The sequence below is a fragment of the Elephas maximus genome, chromosome 10, assembly GCF_024166365.1.
Source record: "Elephas maximus indicus isolate mEleMax1 chromosome 10, mEleMax1 primary haplotype, whole genome shotgun sequence".
In the NCBI taxonomy this organism is placed as follows: domain Eukaryota; kingdom Metazoa; phylum Chordata; class Mammalia; order Proboscidea; family Elephantidae; genus Elephas; species Elephas maximus.
Window position 1 is genome coordinate 31,317,172 of NC_064828.1, and position 26,332 is coordinate 31,343,503.

General features: G+C 44.0%; 2 protein-coding genes across 4 annotated transcripts; both read left to right on the forward strand.

Annotated features, from left to right (window-relative positions):
• Positions 1-7,893: 7,893 nt before the first annotated feature.
• On the forward strand, positions 7,894-15,556 carry METTL17 (methyltransferase like 17). Of its 2 annotated transcripts, none has more exons than XM_049898471.1 (15): positions 7,894-7,999; positions 8,143-8,296; positions 8,382-8,516; positions 9,723-9,804; positions 10,067-10,148; positions 10,486-10,559; positions 11,004-11,098; positions 11,473-11,543; positions 11,747-11,854; positions 12,113-12,181; positions 12,859-12,909; positions 13,138-13,233; positions 13,452-13,636; positions 13,711-14,365; positions 15,467-15,556. In XM_049898471.1, the coding sequence occupies exons 1-14, from the start codon at positions 7,919-7,921 to the stop codon at positions 13,814-13,816; spliced, it is 1,389 nt and encodes a 462-aa protein (XP_049754428.1). In that variant the 5' UTR covers positions 7,894-7,918; the 3' UTR covers positions 13,817-14,365; positions 15,467-15,556. The 2 variants fall into 2 exon arrangements, with proteins under 2 accessions (XP_049754428.1, XP_049754429.1); XM_049898472.1 differs by having other exon boundaries at positions 13,711-14,359; positions 15,467-15,554.
• On the forward strand, positions 14,372-17,265 carry SLC39A2 (solute carrier family 39 member 2). 2 transcript variants are annotated; one of them, XM_049898473.1, is made up of 4 exons: positions 14,372-15,293; positions 15,467-15,597; positions 15,841-15,891; positions 16,334-17,265. In XM_049898473.1, exons 1-4 carry the CDS (start codon positions 15,179-15,181, stop codon positions 16,964-16,966), a joined length of 930 nt encoding a protein of 309 aa, XP_049754430.1. In that variant the 5' UTR covers positions 14,372-15,178; the 3' UTR covers positions 16,967-17,265. The 2 variants fall into 2 exon arrangements, with proteins under 2 accessions (XP_049754430.1, XP_049754431.1); XM_049898474.1 differs by having other exon boundaries at positions 15,846-15,891; positions 16,334-16,421.
• Positions 17,266-26,332: the final 9,067 nt, after the last annotated feature.

Below are 26,332 nucleotides of genomic sequence, written 5' to 3' on the forward strand. Positions count from 1 at the left end.
ACAGCTTGTAGGTTTTGTCTCTACCTATGCAGGAGACAGACACTGCTTCCAAGTACCGGAAGAATTTGAAAAGCAGAAGCATTTGAGTAAAAGAAAAGACTAACTTGTCAAATTTTTCCTATCAGATAGTATGACTGCGACAGATTTTTGTATTATGATGTATCATTGATGTCAAACATCTATTTTTCTTGCTTCTCTTCCTGTTCCAATGCACAGTCCAAACCAAACCAAACCCAGTGCCGTCGAGTCGATTCGGACTCATAGCGACCCTATAGGACAGAGTAGAACTGCCCCATAGAGTTTCCAAGGAGCGCCTGGCGGATTCGAACTGCCAACTTTTTGGTTACCAGCCGTAGCACTTAACCACTATGACACCAGGGTTTCCTCACAGTCCAAAGGTACTCATAAATTCACACAGTATTCCCAACTGTTGTACATGGCACCTGAGGTATATTTTTGCAATATTAAAGAATTTCCTTACTCTCAAACTTGTATAAATATATGTAGGTCTAGATAATATGCTTGAATTTGATACTAATTCTTCATATTATTCTATATAGCACCTACCTTGGTGATGCAGGTAATGCACTCTCCTGCTAACAGGAAGTTTGGTAATTCAAGTCCACCCGGAGACACCTCAGAAGAAAGTCCTAACAATCTACTACTGAGAACCCAGCTATTCAAAACACTATGGAGCCAGCTGTCATTTTGATACATGCCCGAACAGGAGAAGTTTTAAAAAGTTAAATAAGGCCAGTCTACCACTATCAATCATTACCTGACCAGGGACATGACAGAAGATTCTGGATAGAACAGGAGAGAAATGTAGTACAAAACTCAAATTCCTAAAAAAAGGCCAGGCCTACTGGACCAATAGAGACTAGAGGAACACCCAAGACTATCGCCCTAAGATACCCTTTAACTTGGAGCTGAAGCTATTTCCTTTCAACCAAATAATAGATTGGCTTATAAAATAAACATTATCACCTGTCAGTAGTGTATTCCCATAAACAATTAACTATATGAGACCAAAGAGTCAATATTTACCCAAAAGCAAAGATGAGAAGGCAAGGAGGGGAAGGGAAGCTAGATCAATGGAAACAGAACAAACAGAATGAAAATAATGAGAATGTAAAAATCATAACCAATGGCATGGAACAATGTGTATAAAAATTGTTAAAACCAAACCCATTGCCATCAAGTTGATTCTGACTTATAACGACCCTAGAGGACAAAGTAGAACTGCCCCATAGAGTTTCCGAGAAGCACCTGGTGGATTCAAACTGCTGACCTTTTGGTTAGCAGCCATAGCACTTAACCACTATACCACCAGGGTTTCCAAAACATATTAAAGGGGAATCTAATTTGCTGTGTGTTATGGATGGAATTGTGTCCTCCAAAAATGTGCGTCAACATGGCTAGGCCATGATTCCCAGTATTGTATGATTGTCCCCCATTTTGTCATCTGATATGATTTTCCTACGTGTTGTAAACCCTACCTCAATGATGTTAATGAGGCAGGATTAGAGGCAGTTACATTAATGAGGCAGGACTCAATTTACAAAATGAGGTTGCATCTTGAGTCAATCTCTTTTAAGATATAAAAGAGAGAGGCGAGTAGAGAGACGGGGGACCTTGTACCACCAAGAAATAAGAGCCGGGAGTGAGTGCATTCTTTGGATCTGGGGTTCCTGTGCTGAGAAGTTCCAAGATCAGGGGAAGACTGATGACAAAGGCCTTCCCCCAGGGCTGACATAGAGAGAAAGCCTTCCCTTGGAGCTGGCACCGAATTCAGACTTTTAGCTTCCTGGACTATGAGAGAATAAATCTCCGTTTGTTAAAGCCATCCACTTGCGATATTTCTGTTATAGCAGCACTAGATAACTATCATGGATTGAATTGTGTCCCCCAGAAAATGTGTGTATCAATCTGGCTGGCCCATGATTCCCAGTATTGTGTGATTGTCCACCATTTTGTCATCTGATGTGATTTTCCTATGTGTTGTAAATCCTGCCTCTATGATGCTAATGAGGGGGGATGGATGGCAGTTGTGTTGATGTGGCAGGACTCAATCTACTGGATTGGATTTTGTCTTGAGCCAATTTCTTTTGGGATATAAAAAAAGAGGCAAGTAGAGACATAGGGGGACCTCATACCACCAAGAAAGCGGTGCCAGGAGCAGAGCACTCTGTTCGCCCTTTGGACCAGAGGTTCATGCACAGAGAAGCTCCTAGTCAAGGGAAAGATTGATGACAAGGACCTTCCTCCAGAGCCAACAGAGAGAGAAAGACTTCCCCTGGACCTGACACCCTGAATTTAGACTTTTAGCCTACTTTACTGTGAGGAAATACATTTCTCTTTGTTAAAGCCATCCACTTGTGGTATTTCTGTTCTAGCAACAATAGATAACTAAGGCAATAACCAAGACGCTGTGTAGACTTTCACCTAAAGCATAATAAAATATTACTTTTAAAAACCCTATGGAGCATAATTCTACTCTGACACACATGGGGTTATCATGAGTCAGAATCGACTTGATGGCAACTCATTGGTTGGTTATGTATCAAGAAATTACTTTAAAAAGTGGTAAAAATTGCAGTTATAGCCTTTTATATGATAAAATCAAAAGAACCCATAATATTTATTGTGGTCATGTTAATGTACCACGTGTGACCCAATGAAAATGTTAGAATATGATAGTAAAATTCATTATTCATTTTCAAATCTAAGTGTTGGTTTAAGAATTTTATTGACACTATCCATTGCTATGGCCTTGAAAAAAAAACAAACTGGTTGCCATCAAGTCAATTCTGACTCAGAGCACCCCTATAGGACAGAGTAGAACTGCCCCACAGGGTTTCCAAGCAGTGGCTGGTGGATTAGCACTGCCAACCTTTTGGTTAGCAGCCGACCGCTTAGCCACTGTGCCACCAGCAGAGCCAAATTTATGCAAATTAGAATTAATACAGAAAACTAGTAACTACAATGATTCAAGAAAAGTTGCCTAATTTGGCATTTATTACTATTAAAAGAACATAAATTATGTGAAAATCTAGGCTGTCACAACATAACGATTTTGCTGAAATGAAAGCAAGAAAATAAATAAAGCCAGAAATATGGTATAAGGACATCCATTTAAACTCTTTCCTTGAGCCTCAAAATATTAGAGGCAGGCCTACTTGCCAACAGTGATCAGTAAGAGAGAAATGGCCCCTACCTCCATGGAGCTTATAGTCTAATGAAAAAGAGAGACATTGAACAAGTAATTTCAAGTTGGCCGTATACACAGTGTTTTATTCATCTAGCGCTGCTATAACAGAAGTACCACAAGTGTATGGCTTTAACAGAGAGAAGTTTATTCTCTCACAATGCAGTAGGCTAGAAGTCCGAATTCAGGGCACTGGCTCCAGGGGAAGGCTTTCTCTCTGTGTCGACTCTGGAGCAAGGTCCTTGTCATCCATCTTCCCTTGGTCTGGGAGCATTTCAGCACAGGAACCTCAGGTCCAAAGGACGGGATCTGCTCCTAGCGCTGCTTTCTTGGTGGTATGAGGTCTCCATGTCTTTCTGCTCGCTTCTCTCTTTTATATCTCAAAAAACACTATCTAACCTTGTAGACCTCATCAATATAACTGCTGCTAATCCATCTTATTACATCATAGTGATAGGATTTACAACACATAGGGAAATCACTTCAGAAGATAAAATGGTAGACAATCACACAAGGGAATCATGACCTAGCCAAGTTGACAGATATTTTGGTGGGACACAATTCAATCCTTGACACATGGCAAGATTATTTTTCAAGATTTTATGTTCTCCTCTGTCCCCCCTCCCCCCACCTTTTTCTTCCTTCCTTCCTTCCTTCCTTCCTTCCTTCCTTCCTTCCTTCCTTCCTTCCTTCCTTCCTCCCTCCCTCCCTCCCTCCCTCCCTCCCTCCCTCCCTCCCTTACTTCTTTCCTTCCTTCCTTTGTTTCCTCTCCTTCAATCAAGTAGCAGATTCTTTGTTTCCTTTCCTCAGAGTGGTTGCACATGAACAGCAGAAGTTGCCTACAAGAAAATTCCTTTCCTGGTGCCTGGGATTACAAGAAATTCCAATGCCGCAAAAGTGTCATGGAAACCTTGAACAATAGACATCTCGGTGGTAACCATTGTTGTCAGAACTCCGATGAGTGGAGTTGCTTCTCATACCTTAGCACACCCAACTTTATGTAATGAAGTTCACATGTACTATCCATAAGCCCTGGTGGTGCAGCTGTTAATCAAAAGGTTGGCTTTTCAAATCCTCCACCCACTCCTTGGAAACCCTATGCGGAAATTCTCTTCTATCCTATACAGTCACTTTGAGTTGGAATCAACTGATGGCAACGGGTTTGGTTTGGACTTTTTTATACCCATATTATAAAATGGAAAGTTCCAGGTACTTGGGAAGATAGAGGAACTGAACCTAGTGTAGTGGTGTTTTAGGCATCTTCTCTAAAAGTGCTATGGTAAAGGCTTGTTCATTCCCTCATTCAAGGAACGTTGAGTGCCTACAATATGCATGGCCCTGTTTTAAAAGTAGAGCACAAAACAGAAAAAGGAAAAAAAAAGTATATATCCCTTATGGAAAATACATCTGGTAAGAAGAGAAAGACAAAACAAAAAGTGTATAATAGCAAAATACATATATCACATGGTGACGTGGGCTCTTGAGAATAGTAAAGCAAGGACATCATGGAAAGGAATTCAGGGATTAGGAGTGAGGATAGCCAGGGAAGGCCTCTTTTATAAGGTGTCATTTGAAGAGGCCACCTTGAATACGTGAGTGAGAGAAGCATTCTAGGCAAAGAGAAGAGCAAGCACAAAGGCCTAAAGTGGGAACGTAATTGTAATGTTTCTGAGGAACAGGAAAGAAGCCAATATGCCTGGAGCTGTGAGGACCCAGAGAAAAAGGATTGCCATCCAGTTAATTCTGACTCATGGAGACCCCATGTGTTACAGAGTAGAACTGCTCCATAGGGCTTTCTCAGCTGTATCTTTACAGAAGCAAATCACCAGTTTTTCTTCCACAGCACCACTGGGTGAGTTTGAACCGCTAACCTTTAGGTTAGTAGTCCAGCACAAACTGTACCACTCAGGAACACCTAAAGGGATGATAAATAATGTCAAAAGGACTAGATCATATATGGCCTTGGAGACCACTATAAAGACTTTAGACTTCACCCCAGGTAAAGCTATTGAAAGGTTTTTTAGGTGGAGTGGTGACATGACTTCATTTATGTAAAAAGGATTACCCAGCTGCTCTGTGTAATGATTAGACACAGGTCTTCAATCTTGCTATTTTGCTGAACTTTTCCAAGCATGGAAACAAAGAATGGTCACTTTATCAACATCGTCAACACATATTGACCAAACATTTTCATCGTACAAAGAATTGTGCACACTACTTTAGCTACCTTAAGGACATCTTTGATCTGTGAGAGTGTGGTGTGGGGTTTTTGTTTTGTTTTTGTGAACAATACTTCGAATTAAGAACAAGGACACATAAATTTAGGTCTAAGTCAGCTTTTGAGATGTTGCATTACCGAAAGAAGGGAATAATCTCAACCCCTTCCTCCTACTTTAGGCCATTGTTGGAATAAAGGAAGCCACATCTATGTTGGCAGTTTGGCAAGAAAATTATGAGGGACATTTATAGGCACTACCAGGATCTCCTGTTTATTTCTGTCCAGTGCTCAGTCCTACTTGGCCCTAAATTACCCTGTTTCAAGTCTGCCTTGGTAATAAGACACAAACTTATAATAAAAATAATACCATGATATGTCTCTTCAAATTCCTAAAAATATATAACAATAATAGATTCATAGATAGTTGCTAGAGAGTCGACTGTGACTCATGGCCAACTTATGTACAAAAGAATGAGATGTTGCCCTGTCCTGTGTCATCCTCATGATCACCAACATGTTCAAATCCATCATCGCAGCTATTATGGCCAATCTATGTCACTGAGGGTCTCCCTCATCCTTCTTGGTCCTCTCCTTCATCAAATGTGATGTCCTCCTCTAGCAATTGGTCCCTCCTGATGATGTGCCCCAAGCAAGCAAGTTGGTCAATGTTCTGTTGTGATCCATAAGGTTTTTTCCATTGGCTAATTTTCTGAAGTAGATCACCAGGTCTTTCTTCTCAGTCTGTCTTAGTCTGGCAGCTCTGCTGAAATCTGTCCACCATGGGTGACCCTGCTGGTATTTGAAATACCAGCGGCATAGCTTCCAGCATCACAGCAGTACACGAGTCATCACAGTATGACAAAGTGGCAGAAGGGTGGTGGGATAACAATAATAGCATAAACTTACTGATCATTTGCTTTACACCAGACATTACCTCATTTAATCCTCACGTCAACAGCCCTGTGAGGTAGCAAGTATTATTATCTCACTGTTCTAAAATTCAAATTCAGACTGCCAGACTTCAGAAGCCAAGCACTTTATCACGATGTCCTGCCACCTCCCTAAGATGAAAATAACATAGTCAGTCTCATACTATAGCTGACCTCTAGTGACAAGGATTTTATTTTGCCCATGCTTAAGCCAGCAATTTGAAGTAAAAGCCAAGTACCTCAAGAGATGAGGCTAAGTGTAGCAATGGAAATCAAAATGGCGCAAGGGGGAAAAATACCAAAAGGAAAGGAAGGGAGGAGAACAGTAAGTGGGGCATTTGTCCAGCTGCATTAAGCAGCCCTTTAATTTTTTTTTTTTTTTACTGGGTATGTGTACTGGAGTATCTCCTTCCAGAGCATTCAGATTATAAAGAAAAGGCCTCCTTTATTAGAATCAAAACTTAATGACCTAAACGCAAGCCAGACATTTAACTCTTCAACTGATATAATTTCTCATATTTTATCCCGTAATTATTACATATGAATTCTTGCAGTTTTTGAGAAGGCGATGCTTCTACCCACTCTGTCACCAGATTTCTAACCCAAAAGATTATGGATGTACTTGAGTTGACTACTGTGTTTACTATAGGAATCAAGGGTCCACAGCAGTGAGTTCTTCTTAATATTACATGTTAGCACTGCATTTCAAGTACCAGCAATGTGCTGTATTACCCCAGTGCTGTATTAGACTCCCTAAATTTAAATCGATTGTAAGGATGGCTCAGGACCAGGCAGTGTTTTGTTCTGTTGTGCATAGGGTCGCTATGAGTTGGAACCGACTCGACGGCACCTAACAACAACAACAAATTTAAATCTAGCTGTCATCCAGCAAGCTTTGTGACCTTTGGCATAAGCCTACCTTCTTCAACTGTAAAATGGGGCTAACAACAGAACCTACCTCACAGGGACTAAATGAGATAATAATACACAAGTGCTTGTCAAAATATCTGGCACATAAATGGTCTCAGTAAGCGTTAGCTATGTAGCTAACAGGATTGATTGAATTTGAAGAGAAGCTAACAAAAGTAATGAACATGAAATCTATTAACAATTTGTTATCTTTGGTGACTGGTATTTAGTTTTTCTTTTCTCATCTTTCTGTTAATGTATTCTCACTTTTTCACACAGGGAAAAAAACCAAGACTCAGAGCGTTCTCCAGAGAAAAAAGAAAGGAACACAGGTAGTCAAGAGACCCAGGAAAATTCTTTCCAAACAGCAGGTTTCTAGCCCCAAAATGCCCAGCCCCCGCCCGGACGAGTCCCCACGCAGCCTGCAGTCCGCTACGTTTTCTGCTACTTGCGTCTGACCCGCCTCCTAAGTCCTGTCCACGCAAGGTTTCCGCCCCAAGGTGATTTACATGTCGATCGTTTATTGGCTACCAGCAAGCACTCACTCTTCTCATTGGCTGATACTGTCTTGGGCCAAAATTCCGCCCGCCGCAGCGATTTCGGACTAAGGGTCACAGACACCTGCATTTCCGTTTCCGGTTCGTCTCCGGATCTATGGCGACTATGAGTGGGCAGCGGTACCTGCTGAGATTAGGCAGATGGCGCTGCGGCGGGGGGGTAGCTCCCCAGTCCCGGGTGAGCGTCTAGCTTCCCTGCTCCCGGAGAAGCCCTAGGACCTTTAGAGAACGGATCTCCTCCGAGGAGGAGCGTTCTCCCGTAGCAAGCGCCCGCAACCTTCCCTTCCTCCCCGCCATCAGCTCTTCTTTCCCGGCCTGCAGGCACTCGCCGTCCTCGTGCCCGGCGCGTCCCAGGTGGATAACAAGTCCGATTTTCTGGGGAAGAAGCCCCATCGCCAGCACCCCGGCATCCTGCAGCTACAGCACGTGCGGCTGCCCCAGGCACTGGCTAATGCCGCGCAGTTACTGCTGCTGGGTAAGTAACGGGAAAGGGAGTCCGGAAAAGAAACGGGGACAGGCCCTGCCTGCGAGTGATTCCGCTTTTCATCTTTGGCTCATAGAGAGCTCGGTGTCCCATGTGGAGAAGCAGGTGCAAGCACTGACCAATTACCTGTGGAGCCGACATTTACCCGTAGAGCCCGAGGACTTGCAAAGACGAGCAGTGCTTCTTGAGAAAAAATTCCTGGAAAGCCCAGGTAGGGCATAAGAGTGGTTAAAGAGTAGGCCAAATTGGAATACCCGTAGGAGGTGAGGAGCAAGAAATAATTTTACCGTTTCTCAAATAAGTACTGCAGTTTCTTATTTGACTTTCTGACCACAGCAGTTATTACATTGATGCCTTACTAAGAGAAGGTAAATTATACAAGAGATTGCTTTGGGGGCTTGGGTAAGGGGCGGAGGGTGCTTCAGTGTCCAGTCAAAATCTAGATCTTTTTTTTTTTTTTTTCCCTGCAAGTTCACCAGATTAAGACCTTCTAAGTTTTTATTCAAATGAAATAGGGCACAGTGGTTAAGAGCTGCGGGGAGCTCAAACCAAAACCAAACCCACTGCCGTCGAGTCGATTCCGACTCATAGCAACCCTATAGGACAGAGTAGAACTGCCCCATAGAGTTTCTAAGGAGCGCCTGGGGCATTTGAACTTCTGACCTCTTGGTTAGCAGCTGTAGCACTTAACCACTACACCACCAGGGTTTCCTGCTACAGCTGCTAAAATCCGCCAGTCCCTTCTTGGAAACCATATGGGGCCATTCTCCTCTGTCCTGTAGGGTGGTTATGAGTTGGAATCGACTCAATGGGAACAGTTTTGGGCTTTTTTGGTTTGTGGCCCCTTGTCTGGTATTGAAACACTCTCCAGAGATAGGAGAATACGTGTAATTCATCAAGTTATTTTCATGATTGAGAGTTCCTTTGTATTACAGGCGTACCTTTTCTTAATCTTTATTCCCTGCGTTTCCCACAGTGCCTGACTTAGAGTGGACGCTCAGATATTTGCTTAATAGAACTGAGCTAAGCATGATCCTAAAACGATTTCCCAGCCCCTTTCCTCCATATAGGAACACTGGAGATGCCCATATCTTAAATTTCAGGGAAGTGAGAAAATCCACAAAACATTATCCACATCCTATTTCTTAAATCTTTACCACACTTGCTTTAATATAGAACAAAACCTGTGGGATAGGGTTGGTTAAGTTGGATAAACTACTGTTAGAGACAGAATATTATCCAATACACTACAGTTGTTCTTACTTAAGGGTTTTCTCTAGGTTTGACTTCTCCCATGAGCCTTGGCCGTGTGTAAGGGGTGGGTTGGAGGTGGGTATAGGCAGGCAGTATATTCAACTATTGGATCTGAGCCCTGTTCTCTCTAGGTTCTCACCTCCAGTCCTTGTTCTCACCCCAGACCCAACTCAGACAGAGGAGAAACTTCATGGAGCTGTGCTCAGTGCCCTGCGCAGAACTACCTACCATTGGCAAGAACTGAGGTAAGGGGGACTGGAAGGGCTGCAGAAGAAAGAACAGATTGACTTTAGAAGGAAAGTTGAGGAAGTATAATTACACAATCAATTTAGTATTTGAAAAAAGCTACCTGGACTGTAAGGTTCCCCAAAACCTGTCTCTATCAGGGAATGAAAGGGTTGAACCGGAAGAGACCTTTCCAAAGATCTCATTTCATGAAAAATCTAGAAAGTAACTGTAGGATAGAGGTTATTTTCCCAGTGAATGTGACTCTGATTTGTCTGGCAGATACAATGAGAAATTGAGTCTGGTGTATATGGCAGCAAGACTGGATGGTGGCTTTGCAGCAGTCTCTAGGGCATTCCATGAGGTAAAAGTCCCTTAACTTCCAACCTGAACCCTTTTACCATCATTTCCTTAATTTATTATCAGCTTGTTTATTATTTGGGCTAAGGATTCTTGGGGCTTTGCATGTGCCTTTTTTTTTTTTTTTAAAAAGAGGTGGTCTTTATCCTCTGAAAGGATTCTGTGATTCAAGAGAGGTTCGGAACCACTGTTTAGGAGCTTCCTATTCTACAAAGAATTTCTGCTGAATCTCAAAACATATTCACCTCTCACCTTTTCTGTTGTGATCCCCTAATTTATATCCATAAGGCCCTAAATAAGTATATACTTGCCCACCTGTGGGGCATTGTATATTTCATCAGATCCGGGCTCGAATTCCAGAGTTCCAGCCACGAACCTTGATGGACTTTGGCTCGGGTACTGGTTCTGTCACCTGGTGAGTAACCTTCTTCAGCTCTGTCAGTTCCTACTTCCCTGTCAGTTCTAGCTCTAGAGAATAGTACTGTACCACCCCAACATGAAGTGACTGGATAGTCAGAGAGAAACTAGGAAAGTTGGGAATTAGAATGTTTCTTCCATCAGATTAGGCATTGCAGAAGAAGGTATATTGGTTGGGGCCAGAATTTAAAGAAGAGTCAAGTAGAAAAAGGCCCACGTTTAGAAAGGTAAAAAAGGAAAGGAGATTAATAAACAGTATAGGTTTTACATTTCAGTCAAAAAATCTTTGCTTACAAAGAGTTTTTTTAATCTGCCCTCCCCCCTTTGTTTAAGGAGTTCTAAAAGAAAGAAAATAATATTGTTAGTCTTTGCAACTATTTTAGTCTCTTGTAGGGATGACACTTTGTCCTGAGAATTGGTGGTTTATATTTTGCCATCTTAGGGCTGCTCATAACACTTGGGGCCAGAGTCTACGTGAATATATGTGTGTGGACAGCTCAGCTGCCATGTTGGATTTGGCAGAAAGACTACTGAAAGGTGAGGAAAAGGTATAAGGAAGGGCTCTTCCAAAGTTGAGGTAGTTAAGATAGCAAAGGCATACTAGAAAGGGTGTTTTCTTGGGGAGTAGAGGAGAGGGCAAAAGGTTAAGTTGAGTCTGGTTTCCTTCCAGTGTTACTGTCAAGCAGAGGGTGGTAGAGGCCTTTGTGGTACTGTGAATAGGTTGGATGAGATTAACAGTATGGGAAACCCAAGATTCTCCCTGCCCTTTTTAATATTTGCTTACCCTGTTGTATCTCTCACCTAACGTTTTTACTTTTCCTCAGGGCCATGTTATCTGGATACTCTTAGCTTATACCTATGGTCAGTAACTTTTATACACTCATAGTTGCCTTCTCTCCTTTCTTCCACAGGCGGTTCAGAATCTGGGGAGCCTTATGTTCCAGGTGTCTTTTTTAGACAGTTTCTACCTGTCTCACCCAAGGTAAGTGGCAGTGTTTAGGGTATCCTAAGTGTGTTGTAAGTGTGGAATGTGGTGGGTGGAGAACTGTGGCTTCCGCTTTCTGACTGACCCAGCGTTGAGTGTTAGAAAATAAAGAAGTAGAAGAAATTTAGGGGACAGACTTTTGTTGTGCTCATGGATGGGGAGACCTCTGGGTCTGTCATGCTTTTTGTCTTGGTCCTCAGGTACAGTTCGATGTGGTGGTGTCAGCCTTTTCCCTAAGTGAGCTGCCCAGCAAGGCTGACCGCACTGAAGTAGTTCAAACCTTGTGGCGCAAGACTAGTCATTTTCTGGTGAGTTGAGGTCCTTTTTTCTCTTCAGTTCTCAAAGCAGCTTCATAAATTTCATGCCTTTCCTTCTTCCCACGGGAGCTAATCATCATTCTTGACCGTTTTTTTATCCTTCTCTCAGGGACTCCATTTGCGTCTCACATGTAGTGCCCATTCCCATTTAGGGCGCTCACTCCATTCGTGAATGCTCATTCAGAGCTGCTGGCATTGATGCTTTCATGTAATTCAGGGCTTCTGCTTATTTTCCCCATTCCTGAACAGATACTGATAGAGAATGGAACCAAAGCAGGGCACCGCCTTCTCATGGATGCCAGAGACCTGGTCCTTAAGGTAAGTTCCCTTCTTCATCCTCAACCCATTAGTCACCATTTACTGGCATTCCCCTGAAAACTGAAGAAGTGCTGCCTTGTATTGGTAAGGGTGACTCAGGAAACTTGGCATCATTATGATGTAGGGCAGTGGTTGGCAAACTAGAGCCTGCAGGTCAAATCTGGCCTACCACCTGTCTTTATATGGGCCGTGTTCTTCCATTTCTCTGTTATCTGTGAATGTTTTTGTACCGCAAACAGCAGAGTTGTGTAGTTGGGACAGAGACAGATTTTACCTTGTAGCCCACAGAGCCCAAGGTATATACTGTGTGGCCCTTTTAAAAAGTTTGCCAACACTTGATCTATGGCATTGCTAAACCAAGAACCTTGTTTCTGTGGGAGAGTATGAGCCAGTGTATAATCATAAATTTTCAGTTGTCCCAGAGTAGGATTGTTTTGAGAGAGGAGGTTGCTGACAAGGGAGGGTACCATACTGTGTGCCAAGTCCCTGCCTTTCTCCTGCTACAAAGAGACAGTTCTTTGTTTGGAGTGTTAGAGTAGCAGCCAGCTTAATTCTCAGGACATGGTTGATAATGTTCAGAATTGAATGTTAATGAAGTCCTCAATTAAGTGAGTGCAGAGATTGGATTATGACAATCGCCCCCTCAGGCCCAGCTTTGTTTGTTTCTTTGATTTCAGGGCAAAGAGAAGTCACCTCTGGACACTCGACCTGGTTTTGTCTTTGCCCCAGTGAGTATTCTACCTGTCCTAGCATGCAAAGATGTGAACTCAGGAAGTGAGAGAGTAAAACTGAGCCACTCTTCCACTATTTTGTGACTTTATCCAATTTCCTCCCGGGTTCCCCTAGCTCTCCTACCCTCTTCTCCTTAACTCTATAACTCCTAAATTCGCAATTTTATGGTCCTTTGGGTTTTTTATGGATCTTTTGTTTTACTGCTTACCTTTGTGTGTTTACAGTGTCCCCATGAACTTCCTTGTCCTCAATTGACAGCCTCTAAGCCCCTGGCGTGCAGCTTTTCCCAGGCTTACCATCCCATCCCCTTCAACTGGGTGGTACGTATACTGGGAATATTGGGGCAGGGAGAGAATAGCCTGGGAAAGCAGGAAGAAAAAGAATCAGATGGGAGGAGTTGGAGAATTTAGAGAATAGCCTGGAGATTTTAGGACCCACATGTGTATGAGTCATAGAATGAGAAAAAAGACTGCAGGGATAAGGGTAAGGAAGTTTTTTCCCATGGCTTTTTCCTCTAGTCTCTATATCCTTGTCTTAGAACAAGAAGCCAAAGGAGGAAAAGTTCTCTCTGGTGATCCTTGCCCGGGGCTCTCCAGAGGAGTCTCATCGATGGCCCCGTATCACTCAGCCTGTCCTTAAACGGCCACGTCACGTGCATTGTCACCTGTGCTGTCCAGATGGGCAGATGCAGCATGCTGTGATCACTGCCCACCGGCATGGCAGGTATGGGAGGTATGATCAAAATGAGTGGGAGATGGCAGGAACATGCGGCCCATGTTGACATTTCTTTTCCATAGGGATTTGTATCGCTGTGCCCGGGTCAGCTCCTGGGGAGATCTTTTACCGGTGATCACTCCGTCTGAGCTTCCTCCATCCCCTGCTCAAGACCCCCCTGAGGGCTGACAAGGATATGTAACAAGTATTTTCTTCTATCAAGCCTGCCAAGGCTGAAGCTTCCTGGTATCCAGGATGGTAGTGCTGCTACTACCATATGTCTGTATTCGTCTGAGGTTTTAATAATAAAAATAATTTTTCTTTGAAGAATGGAAATGAATCTTGTGATTCCCTAACGGGTATAGGAGTCCGTTAACCTGGCCCGCCCTTACTGAGGAGAATCCTGAGATTTGCAGTGCTAGGCTCCCACGCAAATTTTAAGCTCGTCCTCTCCTGTAAGAAGTCTGCTGCTTCTGTCAGGGACCAGGACTTCCCAGGGAAGGCCACCTGGGATAGTGGGGATAGCCACCCCCAGCTCCCTGAGAACTGGCTCAACAGGTCTTAGGGTTGTTACGCAGGCCACCTGAACAGGAGAACCAGCAGCTGCACAGTCTCGATTTTTTTCTAATTCCCCTTCCGTCTTCCCCAGGGCCCCGCGGCTACCCTGGAGTTTACCACATACGTCTGCCTCAAGTTGATCCCGTCAGGACCGAATATCCCGTCTCCACACTTGTATGCGTACGTTTCTCAGTTTCCCCATAGGCTTTGCAGCTTCAGGGCTAGAGCAACTTCCCCTGTCTCACAGCTCTCAGTCCCTCTCCTGCAGTTCAGGATACTAGGGCACAGTGGGAAGTTGTGATAGCATCAGTGTTCTAATACTAGAAATCTTCACTGTCCATTAAACATTTCCATGCCTGGAGCTATTTTTCTGGGGTTACAGGAAAGTGGAATTCCCTCACCTAGTCAGCACAGAGTAGTGCCTGTGCCACCTCAGCCCCACCTCCTCATTACCCCTAGGTGGCCCCAAATCCCCTCTGAAAGGGTACAGTTCAAGTATCAGCGTGGCCACCTATAAGGTTTGGGATGGGGTGGAGAGGGTATGGGAGGCTTAGATCAAATGTCCTGAGTGAAGCAAGACTGGATTGTCCCCAACACAAAACAGCCTAGACTCCCATTTTGGGCTAGACCAGCCCCAGGCATGAACTAAGACTGTTCGAGCCCTTGGATTAGTCACAGCATTGAAACAGAGGAGAAAGTACACAGCACTGCGTTGTGCCTGGCAGGGCGTCTGGAGTTTCTGGTTTTGAAGCTCAGGAAGGCGTGAGACAGGGGAGGGGCCTCCATGGAGGGGAGGGCAGGAAGCCAGAGCAGGGCCCTAGTCAGCTGTCAACACTGCGTAAACAGGCCAGCCAAACAGAAAGAATACCGAGAGTCTCCTGAAGCTCAGGGCTGAGTGGACTCCAGCCTTAACCACCTGAGATAGCACTCCTGCTCCAAAGATTATAACTCCATCTGTCATCCTGGGACCTCTGCTTGTCCTGCATCCCAGGGATGGAGCTGCTACTAGGAGTGAAAATAGGCTGTCTGTTTTCCCTGCTGTTGCTCACCCTGGTCTGTGGCCTTATTCCCATCTGCTTCAAATGGTTCCAGATTCATGCAGCCACAGGTATAGCCCCGCCGCATCTTTGTATCCATAACCTAAGTCTGGCCTCAACCCTATCCTGATGCCCTGCTCTGATTGTCTCACCATCCCCATGCTTGGAATCTGCAGTGTTCCTGTTCCTCCTCGACCACCTTTGTCTCATTGCCAATTGGATTGTAACTTCTGCTTTTTATTAGGTCGTCACCGCCGGGTCCTCAGCTTCCTGGGCTGTACTTCTGCGGGTGTTTTTCTGGGAGCTGGGCTCATGCACATGACCGCTGAAGCCCTGGAGGGAATTGAATCAGAGCTCCAGAGGTTCATGGTACAGGTGAGCAACAGAGATGCTGAGCTGCAGGGCTGTGGGCCCAGAGTGATGAATGGAACCAAGAGAAGAAAGCAGGGAGGTGATGGAGCCAAATGCATAGGTGGAACTGCCGGGCAGGTGACAGCTTTTGTGTTGTGGGGAATGACAAGGGAAATCAGTTTGGGCTTTAAGGGAGGCAGCAGGGTTGAAGGGAGAGAGCAGAAAGCTGAGCTGCTCCATCCATCTAATATGTTTTTTTCTCCCTAGAACAGAACAGAAAATGGGGGAAGTTCTTCTAATGCTGCCGATTCAGCTCAGGTGAGCATTCCCCAACGGCCCCTTCCTGAAGAGTGAAATGAACCAGCCACTCCTTTCATGCCCAGACCCTTCTGAGGGGCGTATGTGAGGAATACCAGGAATCCGTTCTGTTCCCCAGCTCAGACATTCTAGCAGGGAGAAGGAGCCACCCCAATCCTTTTGGGTTTATGAACTTTGCTCTACTCTTTCATTCTTTTCATGGATCCTTTGACATGCTTCATCTCATTTTCCGTATTTCTAACCCTGTGGATATTGTATCCCTTAGGCTCTTTGGCATTCTTTTTGTTGTATGTCCATATCTACTCCTGGCTTCATTTCCTTATGCTTTTTTATGTCTTGTTACCACATTTTCCAATCCTCTTCAATCTCCCGATCGCATGTCCCTCCAGGGCACTGTCTTCCCTGTCCTCTCCCATCTCATAGCCTCTCTTTCTGTCCCTAGGAGGAGTATCCCTACGGAGAGCTCGTCATCTCCCTGGGCTTCTTCCTGGTCTTCCTTCTGGAGTCGCTGGCATTGCAGTGCTGCCCTGGGGCTACTGGACAATCAGCAATGCAGAAGGAGGAATGGCGTGGTGCTCATGGCCTTGAACTCCACAGCCATGGACATCTACCCTTACCCTCACGGGGTCCTCTTCGAGCCCTCATCCTCTTGCTGTCACTGTCTTTTCACTCTGTGTTTGAGGGTCTAGCTGTGGGACTCCAGCCAACAGTGGCAGCTACCCTGCAGCTCTGTCTTGCTGTCCTGGCTCACAAGGGGCTCGTAGTGTTTGGTGTCGGACTGCGGCTGGTACAGGTAGGCACTGGACCACGATGGACCATGTTCTCCATAATGGCATTAGCTCTCATGTCCCCCCTGGGCCTCACTCTAGGGCTGGCTGTGGCTGGAGGGGACCCTGAAAAGGGGTGGGGCTTAGCCCAGGCAGTGTTAGAGGGAGTAGCAGCTGGCACCTTCCTGTATGTCACCTTCCTAGAAATTCTGCCCCGGGAATTAGCTGCTCCTGAGGCCCCTCTGGCCAAGTGGGGCTGTGTAGCTGCTGGCTTCGCCTTCATGGCCTTTATTGCCTTGTGGGCATGAGAGATTCCTGACTTTCCTGATGGACTTATCTAGGATGATACCTCCTGAATGGCTTTGGCCCTCAGCTATTTCTCCAGTGAGACTAAGTGGCATTTACTAGGCATCATCCTAATAGACTACATCCCAGCTTTTCCTTACATGAGATCCCATTTCTCACCCAGGATTGAGAAAGGGATGTTTAGGTTGAGTGCCTATAAGTCAGAGAATATAATATATATAAAGTCTGTCACTCCAGATTTGACTCTTGTCCCATTTATGCCACTTTGGTAATAAAAGGTCCATTTTACCCTTCCCCTTCAGCCATGCTGTACTTCACTTCTCCTGGTTGCCTACAAGCTGCCAGGTCCAGAGTGGGGTGTGGGAAGGGCAAGTATTGGGTGTGGTATTTTCTTCTGGAATCAGGACCCCTAGCCATTCTACCATAGCTACAGGCCGTGCATTGTTGAAATTCCAACAACCCTCCCACCTTAGTCACAGGTGTTGAGAAACCAAGTCAGAGTTCCCAGCACTTAGAGTGAAAGTAGATTTTAAAAATAGGAAGCATGAGATTTAAATCTTTTTCCTACACTAACTATGCCCACTGCACTGTCAGTACCTATTGTCACACCCCAACACACGCCCAAAGGCCCAACAGAATCTCGAGATCAGGCTAAATGGAGGCTATTTCCATCTGGTTCCTATTTTTCACACTGAGCCCTTTGTGGCCTCAGGGACATTAGTGCTCTTCTCTGAGCCTCTGTCTCCTTCCAGCTGCCTCGTGCTGGGGGATTAAGAAGCAGTGTGTTTGGAGAGGGAGAGAGGCGCCAGATAAATAAATGCCAAGGGTGATTAGTTGCCTCAATCACAACTTTCTACCCGCCCTGCCCCAACCCTGCCACTGTGCCTCTGGCCTCTCCCCACTGCAGCACTTGTCTTTCAATGTGAGTAACCCTTAAAATGTGTTGGTTCTCTTAAGAACTGTTAAGGGTAAATATGACAGCAGATTATCTAGAATTGAGGAGTAGGATGACCGTTGCCTAGCCTCTGACCCATGAGATGGAGCAGTATCTCAGACTTGGTGGGGAGACAGGAGAAGGAGAAATTGTGCCCTGTGAACTCATTCACCCTCACCAGTTTGCCCCTTCTAATATTGTCAGTGTGGAAGCCCAAGATTCCTTAGCGTGGACAAGGTCTCCCGAGCTTCATTCTTGTCTCAGCCTACATCTCCCTTCCATCCTGTTCCCCTCCCCACAATGTAAGAGATAAAGGCCTCCTCACAAGCCCAGCCTACACAGCCAGGGATGAGTGAGAAGGTAAGTTTCAGGCCAAAAAAAAAAAAAAAGAAAAGTGTCTAACCAGGAAATAATTCCCTTGAAGGACCATCTATTCTGTTTTCCCGTCACCATTAAATGTAGTGACATGTAATACACTCAGAACAGTGCCTAGTATGTAGTAATAATATCATTTCCACATTGAATACCTGCTGTGCCAGGCACTGTGCTATTGCTTTCACATACATTATCTCACCTTCACAACTCCACTAGGTAGATATTATCCCCATAGTAAGTCTGGGGAAATTGGCATTCAGAAATGTTAAATAACTTGATCATATAGCTAGCTTGGCTTCAAACCCACATTTCTCCGATTGTAAGACAAACTGGGTATATACATTCTCTTCTTCCTTACCTTTGCCTTACCATCCCTCCCATTTTCCCATTTTATATGTTAGGGTCCTAGTAGGAAGCAGATAGCAGATAATTGAGGGACATTCAATAAAGGGAGTGTTGAGTAAGTTGTGGGCAGGGTTTGGAGAAAGCAACAAATGATGGTGCAATACTCTGTGACTGGATAATAAAAATGCTGTTACCATCCCTAGGCTGAAGAGAAGGGAGCAGTTACCAGAAACTAGATAAGGATATGGATGGATAAGAGCTGTGGCCTTTGGGAAAAAGTTTACACACAGAAACATCTTTTGATGATTACTAGGGGCGGGAGGGGGAGGGAGGGAAAAGCACTAGAGAGTAGACACGTGTTAGCTTTGGTGAAGGGAAATGCAGTACACGATAAGGGGGAGGTCAGCACAGCATGACCAAGGCAAGGGAAGGGAAGACACTGAGAGGTATGTAAGAACGAAATGCAACAATGGCAAGTATTATAACATATGCAATCCTATAACAAACAGTAATTGAGTGAATACATACGTAGATATGTATGCTGAATAGGTGTGGGAGGGCCTATGGGCATATACCCGCATACATATATAAGTTTGGCTGTAGGTATTTCTACATACATATTTCTGCTGCATGTATATTCATGTATATAATGGAGTACACAAGGGTTACAGTCATAGAAACATCCTAGACATAACCACACACCTAGAGAGAATGTGTTACTAGGATTGAAGGCTAAGTACCATAGTCTCGGGGGACATCTAAGTCAATTGGCATAACATAGTTCATAAAGACAATATTCTACATCCCACCACTGGTGTCTTAAAAGCTTGCAAACGGCCATCTAAGGTCCAATTATCGGTCTCTTTCCATCCTGAGCGAAGGAGAGTGAAGAAAACCAAAGACTCAAGGAAACAATTAGTTCAAAGGACTAATGAACCACAGGACCTCCACTAGCCTGAGATCAGAAGAATGAGATGGTGCCCGGCTACCACTACTGACCACTCTGACCAGTATCACAATAGAAGATCCCAGTTCAAGTGGGAAAACGTAGAACAAAATTCAGACCCATAAAAACGACCAGATTTACTGGTCCGAGAGAGACGGGAGGAACCCCCAAGACTATGGCCCTTAGATATACCTCTAACACGGAACTGAAGCCATTCCCAGAGATCACCTTTCAGCCAAATTTTAAATGGGCCTATAAAATAAACAACACTGGTGAGGAAAGTGCCCCTTAGAACAGTCTTCTATATGAGACCAAAAGGGCAACATCTGCCCAAAAGCAAAGATGAGAAGGTAGGAAGGGGCAGGAAAACCAGACAAATAGTAATGCGGAACTCAGGGTGGTAATGGGGAGATTACTGGCACATTTCAGGGATTGCAACCAGTGTCACGGAACAATTTGTTTATAAACTATTGAATGGGAAACTAATTTGCTCTGTAAACCTTCACCTAAAGCACTGGTTTTTTTAAAGCACAATAAAAATTTAAAACAGGTATTCAAACACATGCAAATACTTGTACACAAATGCTCATAGCAGTGCTATACATACTAGCCAAAAGGTGTAAACAACCCAACTATCCATCAACTGGTGAATGGATAAACAAAATGTGGTATATCCATATAATGGAATTCTATTCCACCATATACAGAAATGCAGTACTGATACATGTTACAACGTAGATCAACCTTGAAAACATTATGCTAAGTGAAAAGCTAATTACAAAAGACCACATAGTATATGATTGCATGTATATGGAATATACAAAACCAAACCCTCTGCCAATGAGTCAATTCTGACTCATAGCATTCTGTCCCCACAGGACAGAGTAGAATTGACCCATAGTGTTTCCAAGGAGCTGCTGGTAGATTCAAACTGTCGACCTTTTGGTTAGCCACCAAGCTCTTAACCACTGCGCCACCTGGGCTCCATGAAATGTACAGAATAGGCAAATCTATAGAGACAGTGGGTTAGTGGTTGCTTAAGGTTGGGGGAATATCTGGGGCGATAGCTAATGGGTACAGGTTTTATTTATGAAGTGATAAAAATGTTCTAAAATTGTAGTGATAGTTTCACATATCCATGAATAAAAAAACATTGAACAATTTAAATGGGTGAATTGTATGCTGTGTAAATTATATCTCAATAAAACTTCTATTTAAAAATAAAAACTGGCCTTTGGTAGAGGGAAGCAGCCAATCTGCAGGAACCTGACAAGGAGGACCCAGGAAAATAACCTCACTCTCCTACTCATGGATCTACTGCCAATGTCTCTTATTGGCCAAACCTGAACAGAAGCCAGAGAACAAAAATGTCTGCTGGTACTCGACGACACTGGGTTTTTTTTACACTGCAGACAGGTCAGCCTCACAGGGCACAGGGCAGAACAGAGAGTTGTAGAGAGGCAAACAAGACACAGTCCATCCTCTGCTGCTTTCAACTTAAGTGATCTTCTTGCTGGGACTTTGGAAGGGATGAATTGGAAAGGACATGATTATATGGAAGCTGGAGAGCTTATCTAGTACAAAGCATTTGTATGACTGTTAAAAGGAGACTTAAGAAAGAATACATGAGACTGTCAGGGCTCTTCAGTATGATTCTGGGTCACTGATTGTGTCAGCATTGGAGGTAAATGACATGGAGGTTGGGATATTTCAAACATGGATGAGTCATGCACTTTTTGCCTTCTTCTGGCCCAGGAGCCCTTGCATTTGCTTTTAGCCTTCTCTCCTTTCAACCGTAAGTACTTTCCTTCCCAGTATCATTTCCTTTTGCCTTCCCAGGATTCTTACCAACCAGGACCAGAACTACCTTTAGTTTGAACCATATTGTACCAAAAGCTGGAGTAGGCTAGAGAATGGCTTTGTGGAGATAATAAAAATGCAGAGAAACTCAGGATCAGGAAAAGGAAACGATTTTCTGATCATTTTCAAAAGATGTGACAACACAGCAAGGACACAGAGAAGGCTATAAGGGAGCAGAGGATGAATGTGATTTCTGAAGGGGATTGAAACAAGGAAGGCTGAAATAAGAACTGGCACAAAAACCAAAGGTTGAAGGGAGAGCTGAGATAGTTGGGTGTGGTGATTAGAAGCCAACTCAGGAGTGAGCCTGGACTCAGGGAGAGATAAGTTGTAAAAGAAGGCAGTTTGATGAAAGCTGAGAAAGAAAAAATAGGACAGAGGATATGCAGAATGGGAGAAAGGATAGAAAGGGAAGCTAGTTGAAATACGAGAGAATTTATGTGGAACAATTTTCAAGTCTCCTTAATCCCAGTCCCCCTTTCCCATCCCTCATTCTCTTCTCCCGCACAAACACTTTTTATATACTGAAACAGGAAAAAAATCAGACTAAGACCTCCAGCTGCCCTCCTCCCCAGTGCCAGCTTTCCATTTGTGCCACCTAGAAATTGTTCCCTCAGGCCCAAAGTCCATCGAATGAGAAAAAGACAGTCTTTTTAATAAACGGTGCTGGCAAAACTGGATGTCCATCTGCAAAAAAAAAAAAAAAGGAACGATACTTCACACCATACACAAAAACTAATTCAAAATGGATCAAAGATCTAAATATAAAACCAAAAACTATAAAGATCATAGAAGAAAAAATAGAATCAATGCTAGAGGCCCTAATACACAGCATTAACAGGATACAAATCATAACAACACACAAACTCCAGAAGATAAGCTAGATAACTGGGATCTTTTAAAAATTAAACACGCTCATCAAAAGACTTCACCAAAACAGTGAAAAGAGAACCTACAGACTGGAAGAAAATTTTTTGGCTATGACAAATCTGACAAAGGTCTAATCTCTAAAATCTACAGGAAAATCCAACAGCTCTACAAAAAAAAAAAAAAAAACCAATTAAAAAATGGGCCAAGGAAATGAACAGACACTTCACCAAAGAAGACATTCAAGTAGCTAACAGACGCATGAGGAAATGCTCATGATCACTAGCCATTAGGGAAATGCAAATCAAAACCACAATGAGATACCACCTCACCCCAGCATTACTGGCACAAATCAAAAAAATAGAAAATAACAAATGTTGGAGAAGCTGTGGGAAGATTGGAACTCTTATGTTCTGCTGATGGGAATGCAAAATGATACAACCATTTTGGAAAACAATATGACACTTCCTTGGAAAGCTTGATGTAGAAATACTGTATGATCCAGCAATCCCACTCCTAGGAATATATCCTAGAAAAAATAAGAACCGCCACATAAATAGACATATGCACACCCATGTTCCCTGCAGCATTGTTCACAATAGCAAAAAGTTGGAAACAACTTAGATGCCCATCAACAGATGAATGGATAAACAAACTATGGTACATACACACAATGGAGTACTACACGATGATAAAGAACAATAATGAATCTGTGAAGCATCTCACAACATGGATGAATCTGGAGGGCATTATGCTGAGTGAAATAAGGCAATCACAAAAGGACAAATGTTGTATGAGACCACTACTATAAAAATTCATGAAAATGTTTACACACAAAAAGAAACAATCTTTGATGGTTACTAGGGAGGTGAGGGGTAGGGATGGAAAAATACTAAATAGACAACAGATAAGTGACATCTTTGGTGAAGAGTAAGACAGTACACAATACTGGGGAAGCCAGCACAATTTGTCCGAGGCAAGGTCATGGAAGCTCCATAGACACACCCAAATTGAGGAACCAAGTTACTGGGCTGAGGGCTGTGGGGACCATGGTCTCAGGGAACATCTAGCTTAATTGGCATAACAGTTTATAAAGCAAATGTTCTACATTCTACTTTGGTGAGTAGCGTCTGAGTCTTAAAAGCTTATGAGCACACAACTAAGATATTCCACTGGTCTCAACCCATTGGGAGCAAGGGAGAATGAAGAAAACCAAAGACACAAGACCAAGATTAGTCCAAAAGGATAATGGACCACAACTATCACAGCTTTCACCAGAATGAGTCCAGCACAACTAGATGGTGCCCGGTTGCCACTGACTGCTCTGACAGGAATCACAATAGAGGGTCTTGGATAGAGCTGGAGAAAAATGTAGAACAAAATTCTCATTAAAAAAAAAAAAAAGACCAGACTTACTGGCCTGACAGAGACTGAAGAAACCCCAAGAGTATGGCCCCAGATACCATTTTAGCTCAGTAATGAAGTCGCTCCTGAGGTTCACCCTTCAGCCAAAGATTAGATAGGCCCATAAAACAAAACAAGACTAAAGGGGCACATCATTCCAGGGGCAAGAACTAGAAGGCAGGAGGGGACAGGAAAGCTGGTAATAGGGAACCCAAGGTCAAGAAGGGACAATGTTGACATGTCATGGGGCTGTTAACCAATGTTACAAAACAACGTGTGTACTAATCATTTAATGAGAAGCTAGTTCTGTAAACCTTCATCTAAAGTACAATAATCAAAAAAAGAAATTTTTCTCTGAAGTAAACCTTTCGGAATCCCTCCACCTTTCCTTTGCTTACAAGCTGAGGGTTTGATCTGGATATTGCAGTGGTAGGATGACAATTCGTGAAGAAATGGGATGGAATGGTGGAGGATAGAATCAAAGACAAACCAGAGTTTAGGGAATATCCCAGAGCACGGTGGGAAATGAGCCAGAGAGCAACACCTGAGGACAAGATAGAGGCAGGAAGAAAATCAAGGTGCTCCAGACTAACTCTTGTGAGAGAATTCCTGCCACTTCGCCCATCTCCTAAAGGGAAATTTTGGAGTGTCTTGCCGCCCTCACTGAAGGAAAAAGTCCCTTGCTCCTGGCTGAGGTCTGAGAGAGTACAAGGAAAGGCTGCCAGAATTTGAGTGGGCACGTATGTGTGAGTGTGACAACCAACCAGACACGAGCTCATTCCCCCCCTGTCTGGGTCAGGCACCCGTTGCCATTAGCAAAGCTGAAGCAAAAAGTGTACAGACAGGTAATGTGCCCTGTCATGAATTGAATTACGTCCCCCAAAAAATGTGTATATCAATTTGGTGGGCCATGATTTCCAGTATTGTGCCATTGTCCTCCACTTTGTGATTGTAACTTTATGTTAAAGAGAATTAGGGTGGGATTGTAACAACCTTACCCAAGCACATTCTTGATCCACTGTAAAGGGAGTTTCCCTGGGGTGTGGCCTACACCACCTTTTATCTTTCAGAGGTAAAAAGGAAAGGGACGCCAGCAGAAAGTTGGGGACCTCATAACACCAAAAAAGCAGCTCTGGGAGCAGAGCACATCCTTTGGAGCCAGGGTCCCTGTGCCTGAGGAGCAACTCGAGCAGGGGAATACTGAGGACAAGGACCTTCCTCCAGAGCCGACAGACAGAGAAAGCCTTCCCCTGGAGATGACACCCTGAATTTGGACTTGTAACCTGCTAGGCTGTGAGAGAATAAATTTCTCTTCATTAAGGCCATGCACTTGTGGTATTTCTGTTATAGCAGCGCTAGATGACTAAGACATACCCCCAGGCCCAGGTGTACAGATGCTTAAACATGCCAGGTGTAGAATTTTTTTTTATTTTAAGTTTGTTCTCAGTTACTAGCTTTAGATTTGTTGAATGTTAAATACAGAATGCATTCTACTTTTACTACATATGCAATTTTGAGAAAACTCTGACGTTAGTGAGGAGAGAGGCTGCAAACAAATTACATAGAGAGTTACAGCTGCTAACCAAAAGGTTGACAGTTCGAATCCGCCAACTGTTCCTTGGAAACTCTACGGGGCAGTTCTATTCCGTCCTATAGGGTCACCATGAATTGGAATTGACTTGACAGCAACAGGTTTTTTTTTGGTTTGGACACCAGGCCTCTTGTCAGAATTGACTCACTTCCCAGTTAGTTCTAAGATAGCTCTAGAAAGGTGGTGTCTCCCACTCCTGCACTTCCCCTAACCATTAGAAATAAACCAACTGCCGTGGAATCAATTCCAATTCCCGGCAACCTCGTGCATGTCAGAGTACAACTGTGCACCCTAGGGTTTCCGATGGCCTTTCTTCTGCGGTACCTCTGGATAGACTCGAATCTCCAACCTTCCTGTTAGTAGGCAAGCATGTTAACCATGTGCACCACCCAGGGACTCCTAACCATGAGAGGAGTCCTCTCTAATGTTTAACATCGATCCCTCCTGCTGCAGTTCCACTTTTTTGCATGTACCTTCAGAGAATCGCCCTTTAAAATCTCTTCACGCAATCTAGAGTTTTTGAGCTGAACCACAGATTCTTCTCACTGCATTCTTCTAGTTTAATTCTCCAACCCATTTAGTCCTCTTTAGGACTTTTGTCCCTAAAGTCTGGGAAGCACCTACATTCCTTAAGAATGAGGAGAAGAGAGAAACAGGAGTCCTAAGTCTTAAGCAGAGACAAAAAATAGTTTGTGGTTCAGCTTCTATAAAGTCAACCACAAACTCCCTCCTCGGAGCCTCTGAGCTCTGATCCTGAGAAAGGGAAGGGGCTGCTGGCCATGACATTGTGACTTCGCCATACAGCTACTGCACAGAACCACAAAAAACAGGCTGTAGAACAGGACAAACAGGGAATTAGGAACTGGAGAAAGTTCCTCCATGGCAACCACAGGGAGGCACTGTGTCCCCATGGGCTAGAGTGTCTAGGACCAACAAAGGGAGGTCAGTCAAGGACAGTAAGCCCCCTCACCCTTCCTCCCAGCAGAGGGCATCGCTCTCTCTCTGTCTTGGCTTTCTTATGCAGAGAAATCTATAGGGGAGATAGA

Excerpts from the sequence above, each read along its gene's own strand:
- SLC39A2 (XM_049898473.1), top strand. The coding sequence starts at position 15,179 with ATGGAGCTGCTACTAGGAGTGAAAATAGGCTGTCTGTTTTCCCTGCTG. Across the intron at positions 15,294-15,466 it reads CCAGATTCATGCAGCCACAG|GTCGTCACCGCCGGGTCCTC; the intron begins GTATAGCCCCGC and ends GCTTTTTATTAG. Across the intron at positions 15,892-16,333 it reads ATGCTGCCGATTCAGCTCAG|GAGGAGTATCCCTACGGAGA; the intron begins GTGAGCATTCCC and ends TTCTGTCCCTAG.
- METTL17 (XM_049898471.1), top strand. The coding sequence starts at position 7,919 with ATGGCGACTATGAGTGGGCAGCGGTACCTGCTGAGATTAGGCAGATGG. Across the intron at positions 8,517-9,722 it reads AAAATTCCTGGAAAGCCCAG|ACCCAACTCAGACAGAGGAG; the intron begins GTAGGGCATAAG and ends TTCTCACCCCAG. Across the intron at positions 9,805-10,066 it reads TACCATTGGCAAGAACTGAG|ATACAATGAGAAATTGAGTC; the intron begins GTAAGGGGGACT and ends TTTGTCTGGCAG.